This window comes from Scyliorhinus canicula, chromosome 14 (assembly GCF_902713615.1).
Source record: "Scyliorhinus canicula chromosome 14, sScyCan1.1, whole genome shotgun sequence".
Lineage (NCBI taxonomy): Eukaryota > Metazoa > Chordata > Chondrichthyes > Carcharhiniformes > Scyliorhinidae > Scyliorhinus > Scyliorhinus canicula.
Window position 1 is genome coordinate 42259555 of NC_052159.1, and position 20999 is coordinate 42280553.

General features: G+C 47.7%; 1 protein-coding gene across 5 annotated transcripts in view; it reads right to left on the bottom strand.

Annotated features, from left to right (window-relative positions):
- Positions 1–20999, bottom strand: part of brca2 (BRCA2 DNA repair associated) — a 131382-nt gene that overhangs the window by 34189 nt on the left and 76194 nt on the right. For all 5 annotated transcript variants that reach the window (XM_038818061.1, XM_038818059.1, XM_038818060.1 and 2 more), the window contains 4 exons: positions 13347–13746; positions 8911–9066; positions 6607–6754; positions 2292–2416 (listed from right to left, as the gene is read on the bottom strand). In XM_038818061.1, coding sequence (XP_038673989.1) covers positions 2292–2416; positions 6607–6754; positions 8911–9066; positions 13347–13746 — 829 coding nt within the window. The remainder of the gene's footprint in view (positions 1–2291; positions 2417–6606; positions 6755–8910; positions 9067–13346; positions 13747–20999) is intronic.

The following is a 20999-nucleotide window of genomic DNA, read 5'->3' on the forward strand; positions in this document are numbered from 1 at the left end:
GGAATATTGTAAGCAGTGCTGGGCACATCTTAGGAAGGATATTTTGACCGTGGAGGGAGTGAAGCGAAGATTTGCCAGAATGATACCTAGATTCATATCAGTGTTATGGAAGGAATATAGAGGCACTGATGATGGTAATTTCTATGTCGTATATCCTGTGTAATTCTATATTTCTCACTCCAAGGATTAAACTAGGAGGAGAGTTACAAAAAGTAAGGTTGTATCCTGTTCAATTAGAAAGTTGAGGGATGATTTAATCAAAAATCTCAAGATACTAATGGGAAGGGAGTGGAGACTGAAACTACTTCTGCTTGTTGGGAGTCTAGGATTGGGGGGAGCATAGTCTAAAGATCAGAGCCAAACCTTTCAGGAGTGAAATGAGAAAACACTTCTAAATGCAAATTGTGGCTGATGTTTAGAACTCTTCTGCAAATAGCAATCGATGCTAAATCAACTTTGTTTTATTGTTTACGGAAAATGGATGACACTGGCATGGTCAGCATTTGCCACAGTATTGATATGGTTGGTCCAGTTAGGTTTGTCAATGGTGGTCCCAGGATGTTAATGGGTAGGGTACATGGCATTGCTAATGTCACTGAATGTCAAGGGGAGGTGGTATATTCAGCTTGATGGAGATGGTCATTGCCTGGCTCTTGTGCGTCACAAATGTTACTTGCCAGTTATCAATTCAAGCTTGCATGCTAGCCAGGTCTTGCTGCAAGCATGCATGGATTGTTTCATTATCTAAGGAGTTGCAAATGGAACTGAACACTGGGCCAGATCTGATTTTATCATGGAGGAAATGTCATTGATGAAGCTGCTGATGATGGCTGGGCCAAGGTTAAGTTAACTTTGAATTCAAGATTGATAGATTTTTGTTAAACAAGGTGTCAAGGGCAGCACGGTGGCGCAGTGGTTAGCATTGTTCCCTCACGGCGCCAAGGTCCCAGGTTCGATCCCAGCTCTGGGTCACTGTCCGTGTGGAATTTGCACATTCTCCCAGTGTTTGCGTGGGTTTCGCCCCTACAACCCAGATGAGCAGGGTAGGTGGAGTGACCACGTTAAATTGCCCCTTAATTGGAAAAAATGAATTGGGTAATTTATTTTTAAAAAGGTGTCAAGGAATACAGGACAAAGATGGGGTTTATGGAGTTAGGCTGTAAGTCAGCCATGATGGGCTCGAGCAGCTACTCCTAAATCACATTTAAATCTTAAAAATGCAAAATTAGGAGCAATGGATAAGGTGTAACTTGCTTCTATTTCTTTCTGACTTTAAAATAAACCGGTCCCTCCCCAAGGAGTTGAGCCACATAGCTGCCCAACTGGACAAACTTCCAAGAAAAATTTGAATTTTCCCAAGCTGACAGCTTTTGTTCATTTTTCGACAGTAAGTTTCTGAGCAGTGCTCCAAAAGGAAAGGCAATATCAGATTCTAAACATCAAACGTTTATATCTAAACTGTGGCCATCAAAAATGGCCACCCGCAAAGAATGATGGGAATTGTGATCAGGTTCTGGGACACAGATAAGACACAACTTGTGTATTTTGCAAACAACTCAGACTAATGCAGAAACTCACACCTGCTAAAGACCACTCAAAAGTCTTCCAGGGACAATGGGCTACAGGTAGAAACTTACCATAAGTGGCAGACTCAGGGGCACCTGTTTGCCTTATTTGGGAGGGCTGTCGTGCCTTGGACACTAATGGCCAGAGCCGATTAGGACCTGCCCAGCCATCAAGGTGCCCACCCCTAATTGGCCAGGATCGATTAGGGTGATCAAAATCCTATTGGTCCATTGGATCCCCACCTGGGACCGCCCAAAGAGCGTAAAAGATCGGAGGATAAGCAGAACTACGCAACCAGCATTCACTCTCTTTTGAACCGGCTTCTGACCAACTGCAGCACAGCTACCACCATCAGCCAAGTTCAAGGACCCGTGACCTCCACCTGAAGACAACCACTCAGCACAGAGGATCCAGCTGCCCTTCAGCTGCCACACGTGAGGAAACAGATAAAGGCCTTATTTACACTACACCGAGCCGGTCATTTGGAAGTTAAGTCAAGGTCGTTTAAACTGATAGCTGTAGTCTGATGTGTCATAGCGTGTGATTTATTGAGTATAGAACTAACCCTATGTTCAATAATAAACTGTGATTAAACTAAATACTTGGGTGGTCATTTGTCCAATATACGGAGTACACTCACACACTGCACTGTGGTTATTAATAATAAAAAAGATAGTAGTCAACAAAACAAATACGTATTTAGGATATATAGAAGTACACATTACCTCAACAGATATTGGATCTGAAGAATTCTGGATTGCTTCATACAAATCGACACCATCCTGAAGCATCATAATCTGTTGGTCACTTAATTTCTGTATTTTGTGTTCTCTCTTTTTCTTTCTATCAACTTTAAAACAAGACATTTTGCCAATTCAATATAATTCATTTTACTTTGATGTTTATTTTCATTCTTTAAAATCAAAGAACCAGTCACATCTTAGCAGCTCAATGGCGCAACACCACCACAATTAAACTGAAAATGCCTGAAATATTTATCAGGTCAGACAGCCTCTATGGAGAGCCAGTTAATATTTCAGATCAATGATCTTTCATCAGATTTCAAAAGATCTGTGTATTTAAACTTTAATAATTTCTTTACTCTTCTACTTTAAGTAGTGACCATTATCTCAATTTCCCTTGACGTTCATCATCAAATTGCCGACATTACTGGTCTCCGCAGCGGAGACCAGACGGAACGGCACTCATAGGGTTCTCCCAGGGGATCAGAGGCCCCCAGTAGCATGCCCTTTGGGCAGGGTGGTACCCTGGCACTGCCAGGGTGGCACTACCAAGGTGCCAAGCTGCCATTTTGTGTGCTGGCGATCAGGCCGGAGGTCCCCTGCACGGGTGTTGGGGGGTCGGGAGTTGTGTCAAGGGCCTTGGAGATCGGGATGCCATTTGGCGTCAATGGCATCCCAGTCTCTCGCTATACAAAGTTCTGGTGAGCAGAGCTTCTCAGTGTAGAAAACGGAGCTATGTGCATCCTTTGCCATGCATTCCTCGTTGAGGCCCCTTATTTAACATGAATGGCGTTTTATAGCCTTGTGTTTTTCGACATTGCAAGCGCTGGAAACACGCAGCTAAACATGCTCATTATGGGACTGTGTTCCCATTTAGTTGAATCGTGCCCAGGCCTGTCGTTTCCTGCTGTCTGTGTCTCATCGTTTTGAATAGAGGAGTTTTATTTGCTACATGCCAATCTAATGGAATCTTCCCCGAATCTAGGCCATTTTGGAAAATTAAAACTGACATAAGTTTGATACTATTTTAAACTTTTATTTAGTTAACCACGAATGATGGGTCCTCCTGTCCTTGACCATGGGTTTTCCTAAGTGGTATTAGAACATAGAACATAGAACACTACAGCGCAGTACGGGCCCTTCGGCCCTCGATGTTGCGCCGACCTGTGAAACCATCTGAAGCCTATCTGACCTACACTATTCCATTTTCATCCATATGTCTATCCAGTGACCACTTAAATGCCCTTAAAGTTGGCGAGTCTACTACTGTTGCAGGCAGGGCGTTCCACACCCCTACTACTCTCTGAGTAAAGAAACTGCCTCTGACATTTGTCCTATATCTCTCACGCCTCAATTTAAAGCTATGTCCCCTCGTGTTGGTCATCACCATCCGAGGGAAAAGACTCTCACTGTCCACCCTATCTAACCCTCTGACTATCTTATATGTCTCTATTAAGTCACCTCTCAGCCTTCTCCTCTCTAACGAAAACAACCTCAATTCCCTGAGCCTTTCCTCGTAAGACCTTCCCTCCATACCAGGCAACATCCTAGTAAATCTCCTCTGAACCCTTTCCAAAGCTTCCACATCCTTCCTATAATGTGGTGACCAGAACTGCACGCAGTACTCCAGGTGTGGCCGCACCAGAGTTATGTACAGCTGCAGCATGACCCTGTGGTTCCGAAACTCAATCCCCCTGCTTATAAAGGCTAGCACACCATATGCCTTCTTAACAGCCCTATTAACCTGGGTGGCAACTTTCAAGGATTTATGTACCTGGATGCCGAGATCTCTCTGTTCATCTACACTACCAAGAATCTTGCCATTAGCCCAGTACTCTGCATTCCTGTTACTCCTTCCAAAGTGAACCACCTCACACTTTTCCGCATTAAACTCCATCTGCCACCTCTCAGCCCAGCTCTGCAGCTTATCTATGTCCCTCTGTATCCTATAACATCCTTCAGCACTATCCACAACTCCACCGACCTTCGTGTCATCTGCAAATTTACTAACCCATCCTTCTACACCCTCTTCCAGGTCATTTATAAAAATGACAAACAGCAGTGGCCCCAAAACAGATCCTTGCGGTACACCACTAGTAACTGAACTCCAGGATGAACATTTGCCATCAACCACCACCCTCTGTCTTCTTTCAGCTAGCCAATTACTGATCCAAACCGCTAAATCACCTTCAATTCCATACTTCCTTATTTTCTGCAATAGCCTACCGTGGGGAACCTTATCAAACGCCTTACTGAAATCCATATACACTACATCAACAGCTTTACCCTGATCCACCTGTTTGGTCACCTTCTCAAAAAACTCAATAAGGTTTGTGAGACATGACCTACCCTTCACAAAACCGTGTTGAGTATCGCTAATCAACTTGTTCTTTTCAAGATGATTATAAACCCTATCTCTTATAACCTTTTCCAACATTTTACCCACAACCGAAGTAAGGCTCACAGGTCTATAATTACCAGGGTTGTCTCTACTCCCCTTCTTGAACAAGGGGACAACATTTGCTATCCTCCAGTCTTCCGGCACTATTCCTGTCGACAAAGACGACATAAATATCAAGGACAAAGGCTCTGCAATCTCCTCCCTGGCTTCCCAGAGAATCCTAGGATAAATCCCATCTGGCCCAGGGGACTTATCTATTTTGACATTTTCTAAAATTGCTAACACCTCCTCCTTTTGAACCTCAATTCCATCTAGCCTGGTCGACTGAACCTGAGTGTTCTCCTCGACAACATTGTCTTTCTCCAGTGTAAACACTGACGAAAAATATCCATTTAATGCTTCCCCTATATCCTCTGATTCCACACACAACTTTCCACTACTATCCTTGATTGGCCCTAATCTTACTCGAGTCATTCTTTTGTTCCTGATATACCTATAGAAAGCCTTAGGGTTTTCCTTGATCCTATCCGCCAACGACTTTTCGTGTCCTCTCCTCGCTCTTCTTAACTCTCCCTTTAGGTCCTTCCTGGCTAACTTGTAACTCTCAAGTGCCCTAACTGAGCCTTCATGTCTCATCCTAACATAAGCCTTCTTCTTCCTCTTGACAAGTGCTTCAACTTCCTTAGTAAACCACGGCTCCCTTGCTCGACAACTTCCTCCCTGCCTGACAGGTACATACTTATCAAGGACACGCAGTAGCTGTTCCTTGAAAAAGCTCCACATTTCGATTGTACCCATCCCCTGCAGTTTCCTTCCCCATCCTATACCTCCTAAATCTTGCCGAATAGCATCATAATTGCCTTTCCCCCAGCTATAATTCTTGCCTTGCGGTATATACCTATCCCTGCCCATTGCTAAAGTAAACATAACCGAGTTGTGATCACTATCACCAAAGTGCTCACCTACATCTAAATCTAACACCAGGTATTCTGCAAGTGGTTCACCTCTTGAATTCCTAAAGTCTTTTCCATAAGGCACAAGTCAGGACTGTGATGGAATACCATTTGCCTAGATGAGTGAAGTTCCAAAAATACTGAAGGTGCTTGCCACCATCCAAGCCAAAGTAGCCCACCAAATCTGCACTCTGTCCACCATCTTAAACATTCATGCTTTACAGTCACTACTGGTGCACCATAGCTGCAGTATGCACTGCAATAAACTGTCAACTCGCTTCTTTAGCTGCACCTTCCAAACTAGCAATCTCTGCCAGGTAGCAACATAACAACTGCAGATGCACATGTACACCACCATCCCACAAGGTTCTGTCTAAGAAAGATACCATCCTGATGTGGAGATGTATTATCGTTCCTTCACTGCCACTAAAATCCTGCAACTCCCTATGAGACAGTATTGTGGAAGAACCTTCATGGGACTGCAGCAGTTTAAGAACATGGTTCACTGTCACCTTTCTCAATACTGGTCCCTGCAGTGGCCCCCACATCACTTGATTGAAAAACACAAAGATTTTAAGAATATCTTCCCTAAAGGAACGCTTGGAGCAATTGCCTTTAGAGTTACACAGCTCTAGTTAAACATCACAATACTTCTCCAGGCCCTCCATTAACCAGGACTACTACCAGGCTAAAAGTCTAAAACAACAAGTGTAGAATGCTAATTGTCTATTCTTCCAACATAACAGAGATAACTTCAGAAATGTAATCATTATCCAGATGTGCTGCTTTTGAAATAAACCATTGATTTAATTACTTTAACACGAATGGGAATAATTTGAAGTATCAAAGCAAGTATGAAACAAAACTCAACAATCATTGTATTTATTTTAAAATGCCGTGTTATTTTCAAGGATATCCATTTAGAAATGTAATTTGTGATTACCTCTGAATTGTTCCTGTAGTCGAGTTTCAATTTTGGCATATAATGTTTCGAGCTTCCGCTGTTGATTTTCATAATGTATCTGAGCTTCACGCTCTTCAGCCCGTTCATTCCGGAATACATACATTCCTTTGGATTTCTTTTCCATCCACTGAAGAGCAGAACCTCATTAGAAATACAAACTATACATATACACAATGTGCTGTATAAAATCCCACCACGTGGATTCACAGCAGGAAGCCATTATTGAATTAACTTTATTTACACCTTCCCAGAAGAGGGGGGGGGGGGGGGGGGGGGGGGATGCTCAGCTCTTACCAAAACATATATGACTGATATTACAGTAATTTACATGTAAAGAAAAATTCCTTAACACCAGGATATGTTGAAATACCAAAAAAAAACATTTCTTCCCCTTTCCCACATGCTTTCAATTAACTCATCTAGCTTATTTATCTTTCTGCCTGCATATCTGCTTCAATTTCTATTAGCTTGACATTGCTCTCTCAGCATCTAGGACTGTGTCAAATCTGAACTTTGACTACTCCATTTAATGATTAACAATGTGACATTGATTGATTTGACGCAAGGCCTTAAATCACTTTACTCTCTGTTGGTGGATCCTGAGATACTAGCAAACTTTGTTACGCGGCAGCTCTCTGTCTGAGCCTGCCAATTTATCAGTTTTTGATAAGATTCTGCTTTCAGCCTATCGGTTGCAGATGCCTCCAGTTACCATCACCATTCCATTGGCAGCCAAGCCCATGGACAGCGACTGAGTACTGGCAGTCAACTTCCAAAATGGAGTCCACCAGCTTATGTCGGTCACTCTCCATTTTCATAAAGAGAGCTTCATATGAGATCAAAATCCCCCTTTGACGGCCTTTAGGGTTTCCCAGAATGTCGAAGGATTTGTTGAGCTTAATAAAGTCTGCTATGGCAGCAGACAAATGCTCACAACATTTGTCATCAAACATCAAAGTGGTGGGTGTTTGGAAGGACCAAAATCAAAATCAAAATGAACAAAATGAGGAGCATGGTCAGAGATGTCAATTGGCGAGTATTCGGCTGCCACCACCAAAGGGAAGAGGGACTTATCAAATATAAAAAAATCAATTCAGGAATAGACACGGTGAACATGTGAAAAAAGAAAGAAAATTCTTTACTGTTTGGATGCAGAAAACTCCTACCCTATGGGTCTACCCCACCAGTCCATTCCATAAATGATGTCAGTGCCCCAGACATCCCAGATGGGATCAGAGATTTTGGCTTCGAAGTGTCCAATTTAGGGTCCAAGACACAGTTCAGGTCACCTCCTAGAATCATCTGGTGCGAATCGAAGTGAGGGGGTGGTTAACCAGTGAGTTTACAAAATTCGGGTTGTCTCAGTTGGGAGCATAAATGTTTACTAAAATAACCAGAATGTTTTCCAGTGAACCACAGACAACAATAAAACGGCCACTGGGGACATCCATAATTTGAGAGGGGGAAAATTGTACTTTTTTATGGATTACTATTGCCGTGTCTCGAGCCCGACTTTTAAAGCCTGAATGAAAGACTTGTCCGATCCAATTTTTACGAAGCCTTCCTGGTCCTTCACACGCAGATGCGTTTCCTGTACAAATATGACACCTGGGTTTAGACCCTTAACATGAGCAAAAACCCTTGCCCACTTCGCTAGACCATTTAGACCCCTAACATTCCAGGTTACGAGGCGAAGTGGAGATCTCCCATTACCCCCCACACCGGGGTCAGCCATAACCTCTGAAGAATAGCAAGGAATGAATCTTGACCAGGCGAGGAGATCCATCCAGGATGGTGGCCAAGTCCAGTCCAATGACCAGAAAAATACAGAGTGGTGAACAACATCAAAAAACTAACTTTAACACCCTCCCTCCCCCTATCCCCCCCTAACCGAACAACACCCGTTAGTAATATTACCCAACAATCCCTTATCTCTAAATCTCTACACAACATAATCCTAACAAAACTATATTCTAAGCTCCTATTCACAAAGTGTTTGCGACTCGGAGCTGCAGCACACCCACTCTTGTACCCTAAAAACTGTCCCGTTTAAAAGTGGCACTGCAGGTGCCAAGAAACACTGAATTACCCCGCTAAACACACCCAAAACAGGACTTTTTTTCCTGTTAAATCGCGCCCTATACAATTAAACATTAACCCAACACAACTATGCCAAAAAAGGTACTTGCTTTATAAACAATCTATAGATTATATATTTGATAACTCATCATCCAAAAACCAAGATGTGCCATTTCATTAATATCACTGTATAATCGTCCATACCTGCATTGGATAAATTCGAACAACAATTACATCAACACACCCAACCATTCCACCTTCACTAAACAGGGTAGATATTGGCAATTGGAAAGGTCGAGGGTCCCGATGAAATCCGAGTTTTGCATACCACCGAGCAGGTCTAGTACTGTTGGCTGAAATCTTAATTGGAAAACATGGATTATTATTTTGAAATATTACATAATAGTTTTATTTCACTTTTATTTTCAATTTAAAAAGGAAATCAGTCATGTAGACAAATTCTACACTATTCATATTTATTTGTCCTCCAAAATTCTTTAGAAGGAGTGGTGTATCTTGCGCTAGTCAGTCAACACAATTACTTCCTTGCATCATATCTTACCACCATTTCTAGCCACCCATTTGCTGGATTATAGCTCAGGTGGGATTTTCAAGCAAAGGAATAGGATGTGTAACTTGGCAGTATTATAGAAGAGTGAATCTATAACATCACTGTCAAACTTCAGACAGATTTAGTAATCTTCACAAATACAGAAAAATCAGACAGGATGCTCTAAAATAAACTTTAAAATTTGTGGACTGATGGGGTCAATGACAAATACAATAGTGTACCTTTTTGGGTTAATTGGAACATAAACAAGCATGGGCATGGAGTTCTTGGGCCAAAGGGGCTGTTCTTATGCTGTACATTCTTTGCAATGCCTTCTAGCAAAAGTTACATACTGCTAATATTCCATGCCAACTCAATGAAATTTCCTAGAAATATCCATGAGATAAATTTTGTTCTTGGGATTTGGACAATGCTAACAAAGCATTCAGAGTCAGAGTCCACCATGCAACCTGTGGCTGGAGTTATAGGTGTGCCAGATTGACTAGCAATGCCAGATCCCCATCCCGGGAGGATATTAAATGAACCAGCTGTGTGTTTTTAGATAATCCAAAAGCTTTCCTTTATTCAGTACCACAATCACTGAATACTTACATACTTAAGGGGCGGGATTTACTGACCATCCCACCACGCGGCTTTGTCAATGGCACACTCTGGTGACAGCCTCTCTCGTCGCTGGGAAACCCGTGTGCATGGGACCGGAATTTCCCGTTGGTGTGAACAGCCTGTAAATTCCATCCAAGATGTCTATATTGACCAGTCATTACCAGGGGTGCAAATCTAAAAAGCCAAAATGACTCAGACTTCTAACGTGAAAATCAGTCAGGAACCAACTTCAGGACCAGGAGTTGGAAAGTGGGATTTGACAGGGCAGCTCTTTTTTGGCCGAGTGGATTACCATTCATCGACGGACTTACCCACGTTAAAACATCAAAGCTCCCGTCTCACCCAACCTTCTTCATTCAGGTTGGCCGAGACAAGAGCAATGAAACACACCCCTGGCTGCATCGGCATGAAGTAACTGGGGCCTAGAGGGGAAAGATGAACTGGGAAGAGGAGGGTCCTGTGCAAGGCTGGTACTCTGAAGTTCGAACTGATTTTTTTCCTTTCAACCCTTTTAGAGTAACTATCAGGGTAAAAGTGGCAGAACCATCCGACGGTAACAATTTAAATTGCTTCAGTCGGATGGTTCCCAACCCAGCGCAATTGTCCAGAGGAAGTTGCCGCTTCTGGACAATTGCTAGGTAAACCCTTGCGAGGGAACTTACTAGAGGGATTCCCCAGCACGATGGGGTACCCCCCCTAAATGCAATGCTAGGGCACCAGGAAGTTATGGGCCATAATGTACAACACAGAAAGAGGTAATTCTCTCCAACTGGCCCATACTGGTGTTTATGTTCCACATGAGCCTCCTCCCACCCTACTTAATCTGACCCCAGATATTATTTTATTTCTTTATCCCTTGTGTTCACCTAACTTTCCCCGAAATGTAGTTGTGCTATTTTTGGTAATGAAAAGATACATACTGACATAATGCAAAATATATCATTCAGTTATAACTGGCTATTCTACTACAGTATTTGATTAAAATATTGAACTTCCAGACTTATTATTTAAAAGAGATTATTCCATCACGTTTAGAACAAAGGATATCAACATGCTGTGAAAAATGGCGACCAACGATTCTCCGGCCAGACGACCCCGACCGTTTCACGCCGGCGTCAACTACACCTGGTCGCTGCCGGCGTGAACAGCGCGCGACAGGTAAGTGTGGGGTCTGTGGGGGGCGGAGAGAAGATCGGCCACCTCAGGCGTGCTCGTCAGATGTCTGGCCCGCGATCAGTGCCCACCGATCGTCGGGCCGGTGTCTCTAAGAGACGCACTCTCTCCCCTCCGCCGCCCCGCAAGATCAAGCTGCCACGTCTTGTGGGGCAGCGGAGGGGAAGACGGCAACCGCGCATTGGAGCCGGCTAACCTGCGCATGCGCGGCTGACGTCACTTAGGCGCCGCCGGCCGCGTCATTCTTGGCGCGCCGCTTTGATGCAAGCGTCAAGGCCCGGCGGCCGAGTTTCTCGCAACGCCGCTCCTAGCCCGGGGGGGAGAGAATAGGGGGCAAGGAGCTGCACTCCGCGCCGGAGTGAAACACTCCGGGTTTCACTCCGGCGTCGGCTGTTGCGGAGAATCGCGCCCCTGGTATCAACATCCCACCTGCATGTTACCCAGCCAATGAGGGCAGCAGAATGATTTGCTGAAACCATCAAAATGACTTTAATTAAAGAGGCTATGGCATGGGTTACAAAGACTCACGTAATCATAGATTTTTAAGGCTGCAGCAGCCATAGGAATGCAGAAAAGACCCGAGAAGGCAGAGGGCACGATTCTCCCAAAACATTAAAAGTTAATTTGTGGTGGGTTACCCACCGCTATTCGATGGGCAAAGGGGAGTTTCTCATCAGTTTGGCACGCAGAATTATTTTTAGCACTGAGGAGCTGAACTCAGATTGGGCCACTATTTTGAAAGGGTGTTCCGAATTTCACAGTGAGCTTGTGTGGCCCTACCCATGCCTCCGCCCCCCCCCCCCCCCCCCCCCAAGTGAGGATACCCCGCTATGGGATTCCCCCCTCTTCAGACCCCCTCCATACCCACACTGGATCCTCCCCTTCCAGGAACCCCCCCCCCCCCCCCCCGATGCCCTACGTACCTGCCCTGCACACCCCAACCTCCAATGCCTCCCTCCATCCTCCTTTCATGGGCATGGCCCACCCTCAGGCCTGGACCCATGGCAGTGCTACCCTGGCACCCGTGCCCATGCGCTTTCACCCTGGCACTGTCAGGGTAGTAGCTGGGCAACGTTGAAGTGCCCATGTTCCAGGGGGCTACCCTGCACTGACAACCAAGGAGTTTCCGATGACCTGGGAGAGCCCCTGGGTGCCGTTTAGCCTGGTCTACGTTTGTGTGGCCAGTGCTGAATGGTGCTCGGCTGCGGCCTCGCTGGGGAGCGTGATAGATCCTGGGAGACAGGTGGATATCGGATAAGCGCGCCATTTGGGGTCCTGCCCCTTGTTGGCGGGATCCTGACTCAGACCCCTCGCGGGACTTAGGAGGATCCTGCGATGCTTGAAGGCTGCCAGGAGGTCCACGAGAGCCCATCCTGGCATTCACTGGCCACACCACGCTCGGTTCACTGAAAAGGAAGTATTGTTCCAGGATGCAACAGATATTAGCAATGACCTGATGTGAATTCCTTGAGGTACTGCTGCTCACACATCAAAATAGATGATTCTATGTCTGCGGGTCCTGCCTCTTTGGAGCTGGATCCACTTCTCTACTCTATGGAGCAGCATGTGGCTGAGAAGGCACAGCCCCAGTTATTGCTACTGTCCTTCGCCAGCGGTGCAAGGCAGAGCTATGTTAGTATATCTCATGTCGCAATGAAGCCTGGCAGCAGGAAAAAATGAAGCTGAAAGTGAGTGTAGAGCAAGACAGGTGAAGTGACTTTGAAGTTGGCAACCATCCGTCAAGCCCTATCTGTGGACTGCTGTGAGCAGCAGCTTCTCACCTGAGCACAGCTTCAGTTTTTGTAGTTTCACTGAGCAAAATCTTCCTTCTCAAACTGTCACTTTCACTAAAAAGCATTTCCTGCTGTAAACTTGGCTCAGTGGCCTTGGTAATTTGCTGACAGCTTGAGAAATAGATCCACTGGCTGCTCAAGCCAGGATCCTTGGTTAAAACACAACTTAATTTGCTATTTAAATATATAAATGACTTGCTCCACAGCTTCAAGGAGGTTTCCCTCCCTTTCAGACTCGCCCAGGTGAAACCCACAGGGGGCATTGAGTTTCCGACTGGACATCACTTTTAGGATGCCCCCTCACACAATCAAACTCACCCTCCGCTAGTCTGAAAAAACTCCCATCTTATAGGACCAGATGGATGTAATAGAATAAAAACTCCCACAAGAAAAACTGAACAAAATGTCATAGAAAACAAATATATTAGGCATATTTAAAAGTTTTAATAATTGCAAACATTTGTGCAGCTGTCACTGTTTATTTATTCTATATTCCTTACCTTTATCATGAGTGATTCTGGAGCTTCGAGGGGTGTACAAGCATCCTGTGACCCAATAAGTTCTGCCCCGTGAATAATAATCTTTTGACCAACTACAAGTTTTTTTTCCCGTAACAATGATATGAGTGGAAGATCCAGAAGTGCCTTAATTCCATACCATCCATCAGTGACTTCAATAATTCCACAGGGCGTATCCTTTTTTGTTTCTATGACACTCTTATCAGTTACTGTTTTGGACTGTTTGACTGCACCATCAAGATTAGGGCTATTTTGGAATGATTCAGTTCCCATTGATATTATTTGTGAAACACAAACCACAAGCGTTTTTGCTGCTGCATCGTCCCTCTCCATAATTTTTTTCAAGGCAGATCGATGACACTGATCAATCTCTATGTCATACCTGCAATCCAAAATTAGGTTTTATAGTTAGTCACTTGGTAGCACAGGACGTGTGTTGCTGAAAAAAAAGAGACGTGCTGTTTAAGCTTTTTGTCTTACGCTCATCCACTCAATAATTCACAAGAATATCAAATCTCAATGGGAATGACAATTTATATTAATTGAGAAGAGGGTGCTGAATAGTTGGAAAGTGGACTTTGATGCCATGGAAAATGCGGCAGGGAATGCTTGCAAAGTTCAATGAATACTATTTCACACAATGGCCATGACACAGTGTAAATGTCCAAGGCTTCCTTGAACAGTGTGTTAGCGAATAAGCTAGCTATACTAAACATGCACAGAGACAGCACATGCGAGTTGGAAAGCTTGCTCAGAACTCGTTGAAGCAACCAATTTGCTAATTCATGTTGTGCAGAACCAGCCATAGGACGTAAAAGGACATCACTTCCAATCAGAGCCCACTTGCCAACCAATTACATCCTCTTCTCAACTGGCACTCTTCAAACCAAAAACACTTATTCAAAGTCCAATTGCAAAAATAATTTTTGTAAAGAAGGGAATATGAACTTTGAGTAAAAATATAATCTAAAAGAACAAATGTGCATTTTTATACTAAGGACGTTAGAGGAAATGTGTTCATGTCAAGGAATATTAGATATACAGAATTCATGAACACAAGTGACCATTAAAGCCAGGTCAATCACATGCAGAAGTGATATATGGGTGGGAACACAAGCTGGAGATACTCAGACTGCATTTGAATATGTAGAAGTGGAATCATGCACAGACTATCTCTTGAAGCTGAGTAATGGAACAAAGGTAATAAAGGAGGATGTTATAGAGAGATTGAGGGGGTGGACTAAAGCATTTTGGCCAAAGTGATAGAGAAGAGTGTTATTTTAGGATTATGTTTAATTTGCGCAAACCTTCCCTTATACATCCGATTCCTGCTCCTGGTTAAAATAGGTGGCAGTAGAACTTGCATTCAGAATGATACTTGATCATTACTTCCAGCCCTCTTAAGGTATCTCAGGGGAAGTTCAGATTAATATGAATTTTACAGGACCATGTAAATAAAGTTTCCTGAAGGAATAAAATCTATTAAATTAAGTACATTCCATCAATATATGATTATTCAAGGAGCGAATTAGGACCTGCTTTAGACTACTTATTATCGACTCGGAGATGGTTATTGAATTACTGAAAATGCTGGAAAGACTCGGCAGGTCTGGCAGCATCTGTGGAGCGAGAAACAGAGCGATTCTCCCAAAAAATGTCTAAGTTAATCTGTGGCGGTTTTTCAGGGAATTTACCATTGGTTCTACTGGCAAGTTCCCCACCGCTATTCAATGACACTTATTTTAGGCCTTGGTGAGTTTCTCACCGGTTTAGCCCATGCTTGGAATTTTTTATGCACTGGGGAGCTGAACTCAAGGGGCGCGATTCTCCACAACGGCCGACGCCCGAGTGAAACCCGGAGTGTTTCACTCCGGCGTCGGAGGTCGCCCCTTGTCCCCTAGTCCCCCCCCGGGGGCTAGGAGCGGCGTGGCGAGAAACTCGGCCGCCGGGCCTTGACGCTTGCATCAAAGCAGCGCGCCGAGAATGACGCGGCCGGCAGCACCTAAGTGACGTCAGCCGCGCATGCGCAGGTTGGCTAGCGCCAACCCGCGGATGCACGGTTGCCGTCTTCCCCTCCGCTGCCCCACAAGACGTGTGTGGTGAATGAGATTCACACGGTGTTATAAGTTACCAATGTCACTCTGTTCCCATTGTATATACGTACCGATATTGTAAGTGCAGTTGCACTACCTTACCACCAGGGGGAGTAGCTCTGGGAGTACTCGAGAGTTTGTACTGGGCTCCCCTCTTGGCTCCGCCCAGAACTCCTCCCCCTGGAGCAGCTGTATAAAGATCCGTGCCTCAGAGCCAGCCGGCAAGTTCATCGAAAGTTCAACGGCGAACAGGCTGGCTCTGTTGTAAGTACATTCAAGTCGCTATTCTAATCCTACAAGCACGTGTCCGTAGAATTGATGGTGCCATCAATTTAATATGCTTACGAAACAATCGCAGTAAATCATGGAAGCAGCCCTCAAGCCCGGACGCCTAGAACTCGACCCAGGATGCAGAGGCTAAAGACATTTTCTCCCACTGGCTGAGATGTTTTAAGGCCTACCTGGCAGAAGCCAGCACCGCTGGAACAACGGAGGAACAAAAACTCAGCCTACTGCACGCGAGGGTAAGCCACAGAATCTCCACGCAGCTAAACCCGGCCGGTTCTTACACCGCAGCGCTGGCGATATTGGACAAAATGTACGTTAGGCCCATCAACGAGGTTTATGCACGCCACGTGTTTACTACTCGCCGTCAGCGGCCGACAGAAACACTAGCTGAATTTGTACGGGAACTTAACAATCTTTCCAATGACTGTAATTATCAAGCCGTTACTGCGGCCGAACATAGGGAGCTTGCTGTGCGGGATGTTTTTGTAGCGGGCCTCAGATCAAACTATGTGCGCCAAAGGCTGCTGGAAAAGGGGGCCCAAGACTGAGACACTACTGTGGAGGTTGCTACCACAATGGAAGTCTCCTTCCGTAGCCTCACCTCGTTTCCCGCGGACCCCGCAACCCCATTGTGGGCCCCCGACCAACAACTCCCCCAGGCCAGTGCCGCACGGCCCCCCAGCTACCGCGCTGCCAAAGCCAGTTACTCTGCGGCCCCAGCCAGTCACTCTGCTGCCCCAACCTGCCATTTCTGTGGACAAAGCCAGCACGCACGGGAGCACTGCCCAGCCCGATCCGCGACCTGCAGCAGCTGCAGGAAGAAAGGCCACAATGCCAGAGTGTGCCTCGCGAAAAGGGCCGTTTCTAACTCCCCAGTAGAGGACAAATCGCTCCCAGCACCAGCGGGCCCGCGGGGCCTGAAACGCTGCGGCCTAAGCCCTGACTCCGCCCCCTCCCGTCACGTGCGATCCATGGGGGCCGCCATCTTGGCAAACCCCACCATGCGGCCGGCCACGTGCGACTCATGGGGGCCGCCATCTTGGACGCCATCTGCCTCGCCGCTCACCACGTGCGATCCACGGGCCCCATCTGCATCTCCATGCTCAGATAGCTCATCAGAAGACTACGACTTTCCCAGGCACTCTTCACGCAGCCCGCAACTCAGCGCAGCGATCCTGCATCAAGCTCGCCAGAACGTACCGGCATCTACTCGACCGGACGCCCCACTCGGAAGACTACGACTTCCCCGGGCACCCATCACGTGGCCCGCAACTCAACGCGGTCACCCTAGATCAATCCCGCCCCAAGCACCTACGAAGTTCGATGGCGGAGGTCCAGATCAACGGGTACAGCACGCCATGCCTCTTTGACTCCAGGAGCACCGAGAGCTTCATACACCCAGAGCTGGTAAGACGCTGTTCGCTTGCTTCCTATTTTTCCTGTGAGCAAAACTATCGCCCTCGCTTCGGGCTCCCACTCAGTCCAAATCCAAGGACGCACCGTCGCTACGCTCACAATTCGAGGTGCCAGTTATTCGAAATTTAAACTTTATGTCCTGCCCGACCTCTGCGTGCCACTCTTATTAGGCCTGGATTTCCAGTGCAACCTCAACAGCCTCACCCTCAGCTTTGGCGGGCCCCTGCCCCCACTCACTATCTGCAGCCTAGCCACGCTGCGCATCTTCCCCCCCCTCCTCTCTTCGCCAATCTCACTCCAGATTGCAAACCAGTAGCTACTCGCAGCAGGCGATACAGCCTACAGGATAGGGTCTTTATCCGATCGGAGGTCCGAAGGCTGCTCAGTGAGGGGATCATAAAGGCCAGTAATAGTCCCTGGAGAGCTCAGGTGGTGGTCGTCAAGACTGGGGAAACATTTTGCATGGTCGTTAACTATAGTCAGACCATAAATCGCTTTACGCTCCTAGACGCGTATCCCCTCTCCAGAATTGCAGACATGGTTAACCAGATCACCCAATATTGGCTATTTTCCACGGTGGATCTGAAGTCTGCATACCACCAGCTCCCAATCCACCCGGAGGACCACCACTACACGGCGTTCGAGGCCGATGGCCGCCTCTTCCATTTCCTTCGGGTTCTCTTCGGCGTCACTAATGGGGTCTCGGTGTTCCAACGAGCAATGGACCGAATGGTAGACCAGCATGGGCTGTGGGCCACGTTTCCGTATCTGGACAATGTTACCATCTGCGGCTATGACCAGCAGGACCACGACGCCAACCTCCACCGTTTTCTCCAGACGGCACAGAAATTAAACCTCACTTATAACAAGGAGAAATGCGTTTTCCGCACAAACAGACTGGCCATCCTCGGCTACGTCGTGGAGAACGGAATCCTGGGCCCAGACCCGGACCGTATACTACGCCCAGTGGGTCCCTCAATATGCGGACAAAGCCCGCCCACTCTTTAAGGCCACATGATTTCCCCTGTCAGCTGAGGCGCGCCAGGCCTTCAGCTGCATCAAGAAGGACATCGCCAAAGCAGCCATGCGGGCGGTGGATGAATCCACTCCCTTTCAGGTTGAGAGCGACGCCTCAGAGGTAGCTCTAGCAGCCACTTTAAATCAGGCAGGGAGGTCTGTTGCATTTTTCTCCCGTACCCTATCCGCTTCAGAACTCCGACACTCCTCAGTCAAGAAGGAAGCACAAGCCATAGTGGAGGCTGTTCGTCACTGGAGGCACTACCTCGCAGGTAGGAGGTTCACCCTCATCACCGACCAACGATCGATTGCCTTTATGTTTGACAATTCGTAAAGGGGCAAAATAAAAAACGATAAAATCCTTCGGTGGAGGATCGAACTCTCCACCTATAGTTACGATATTAAATATTGACCGGGGAAGCTCAACGAGCCCTTGGATGCCCTATCCCGCAGGACATGCGCCAGCGTGCAGATCAGCCGTCTGAAAGCCATCCACAATGACCTCTGCCATCCAGGGGTCACCCGGCTCGCCCACTACATCAGAGCCCAAAACCTGCCTTTCTCCAACGAGGAGGTAAAAGCGGTCACCAGGGACTGCCCGATCTGTGCAGAGTGTAAACCGCACTTCTATAGACCAGACAGGGCCCACCTGGTCAAAGTCGCTAGGCCCTTTGAATGCCTTGTGATCGATTTCAAAGGGCCACTCCCCTCCACTAACAAGAACATTTATTTCCTCAACATCATAGACGAGTTCTCCCGATTCCCTTTTGCCATTCCGTGCCCCGACATGACCTCCCACACAGTCATTAGGGCCCTGCATAGTGTCTTCACCCTGTTTGGTTTCCCCAGCTACGTGCACAGCGACCGGGGTTCATCCTTTATGAGCGACGAGCTGCGTCAGTACCTGCTCGACAAGGGCATCGCCTCGAGCAGGACTACCAGCTACAACCCCAGGGGGAACGGGCAGGTGGAGAGGGAGAATGCGACGGTCTGGAAGACCATCCTACTGACCCTCCGGTCTAGAAAACTCCAAGTCTCCCAATGGCAAGAAGTCCTCCCAGACGCGCTCCACGCAATTAGATCCCTCCTCTGTACAGCGACCAATCAAACCCCTCACGAGCGGCTCTTCATTTTTTCTAGGGGCACTACCACGGGGGTCTCACTTCCGGCGTGGCTGAGGACACCAGGCCCGGTTCTCATGAGGAAGCACGTCAGGGCGCACAAAACCGACCCCCTTGTTGAAAAGGTGAGCCTCCTCCATTCCAACCCACAGTACGCATTCGTGGAGTTCCAGGACGGTCGCCAGGACACAGTATCCCTTCGGGACCTGGCACCCGCTGGATCCAGCCCCCCCACCTACCCCCACTGAGGAACCCCTTACCCCGTTCCCTTTGCTGCCGCCCCCTCGCGCCCCCGATCCCGCAAGCTCGCCCCACCTGTTCCACGCGCCAGCACCAGCCCGCCCCCAGCGCCCCCAGTCGAGCCAGAGGTGTATGAAGTTTGGATGAGACCCGCCCCGGAGTCTGCCATCGTACCCCAGCTCTCAACACCCACCCAGCCACCGCAAGACGCTGCAACCCCGGTGCTCTGCAGATCGCAACGAACAATTCGTCCACCGGACAGACTAACTCTGTGAGCCACCACCCCCGCCGGACATGATTTTTGTCACAGGGGGTGAATGAGGTTCACACGGTGTTATAAGTTACCAATGTCACTCTGTTCCCATTGTATATACGTACCGATATTGTAAGTGCAGTTGCACTACCTGACCAGCAGGGGGAGTAGCTCTGGGAGTACTCGAGAGTTTGTACTGGGCTCCCCCTTTGGCTCTGCCCAGAACTCCTCCCCCCGGAGCAGCTGTATAAAGATCCGTGCCGCAGAGCCAGCCGGCCAGTTCATCGAAAGTTCAGCAGCGAACAGGCTGGCTCTGTTGTAAGTATATTAAAGCTGCTATTCTAATCCTACAAGCACGTGTCCGTAGAATTGATGGTTCCATCAACGTGGCGGCTTGATCTTGCGGGGCGGCGGAGGTGAAAGAGTGCGATCGCGGGCCAGTCACCTAACGAGCACGCCCGTGGTGCTCGATCATCTCTGGCCCCCCACAGGCCCCACACTTACCTGTCGCGCGATGTTCACGCCGGTAGCGACCAGGTGTGGTTGCCGCCAGCGTAAACCCGTGTGGGTCGTCAGGCCGCTCGGCCCATCCGGGCCGGAGAATCGGCGGTCGCCGGGAAAAACGGCGATTCTCCGAGCATTGTGTCACAAAACACGACACGCCATTTGGGGGGGTGGTGGTGTGTGGGAGAATCCGGGGTGGGGGGGGCCCTCCCGCGATTCTCCCACCCAGCGTGGGGAGCGGAGAATCGCGCCCAAGAGATCGGGCTGCCATTTTGAAAGGTCTCTATGTGAGCTTGTGGGTCCCCCATGCCCATCACCCATGGACAATGTCACCTCCCCCCACACACATGGACACAACCCCACACCACCCCCTCCAAGTGAGGACACCCCGCTATGGGGTTCCTGGGGGTCCCCCCTCCAGCTCCCACCCCCTCCCCACTTTACAGTAACCCCTCCCTTCTCGGAACCCCCACGCATCAACCCCCCCCCAACCTCCCAGAGGCCCCTACCTATCTGCTCTGCACTCCACAACCCGTGAAACCCTCCCCTCATTTCATGGGCATGGCCCCCCTCGACACCGACAGTGCAACCCTGGCACTTGGACACCCTTGCACTGCCACCCTGGCACCCATGTAGTGCTCCTGCTGGCTTGACCATGCCAGAGTGGCAGTGCCAAGGTACCCATATTCCACGAAGAGGGCCA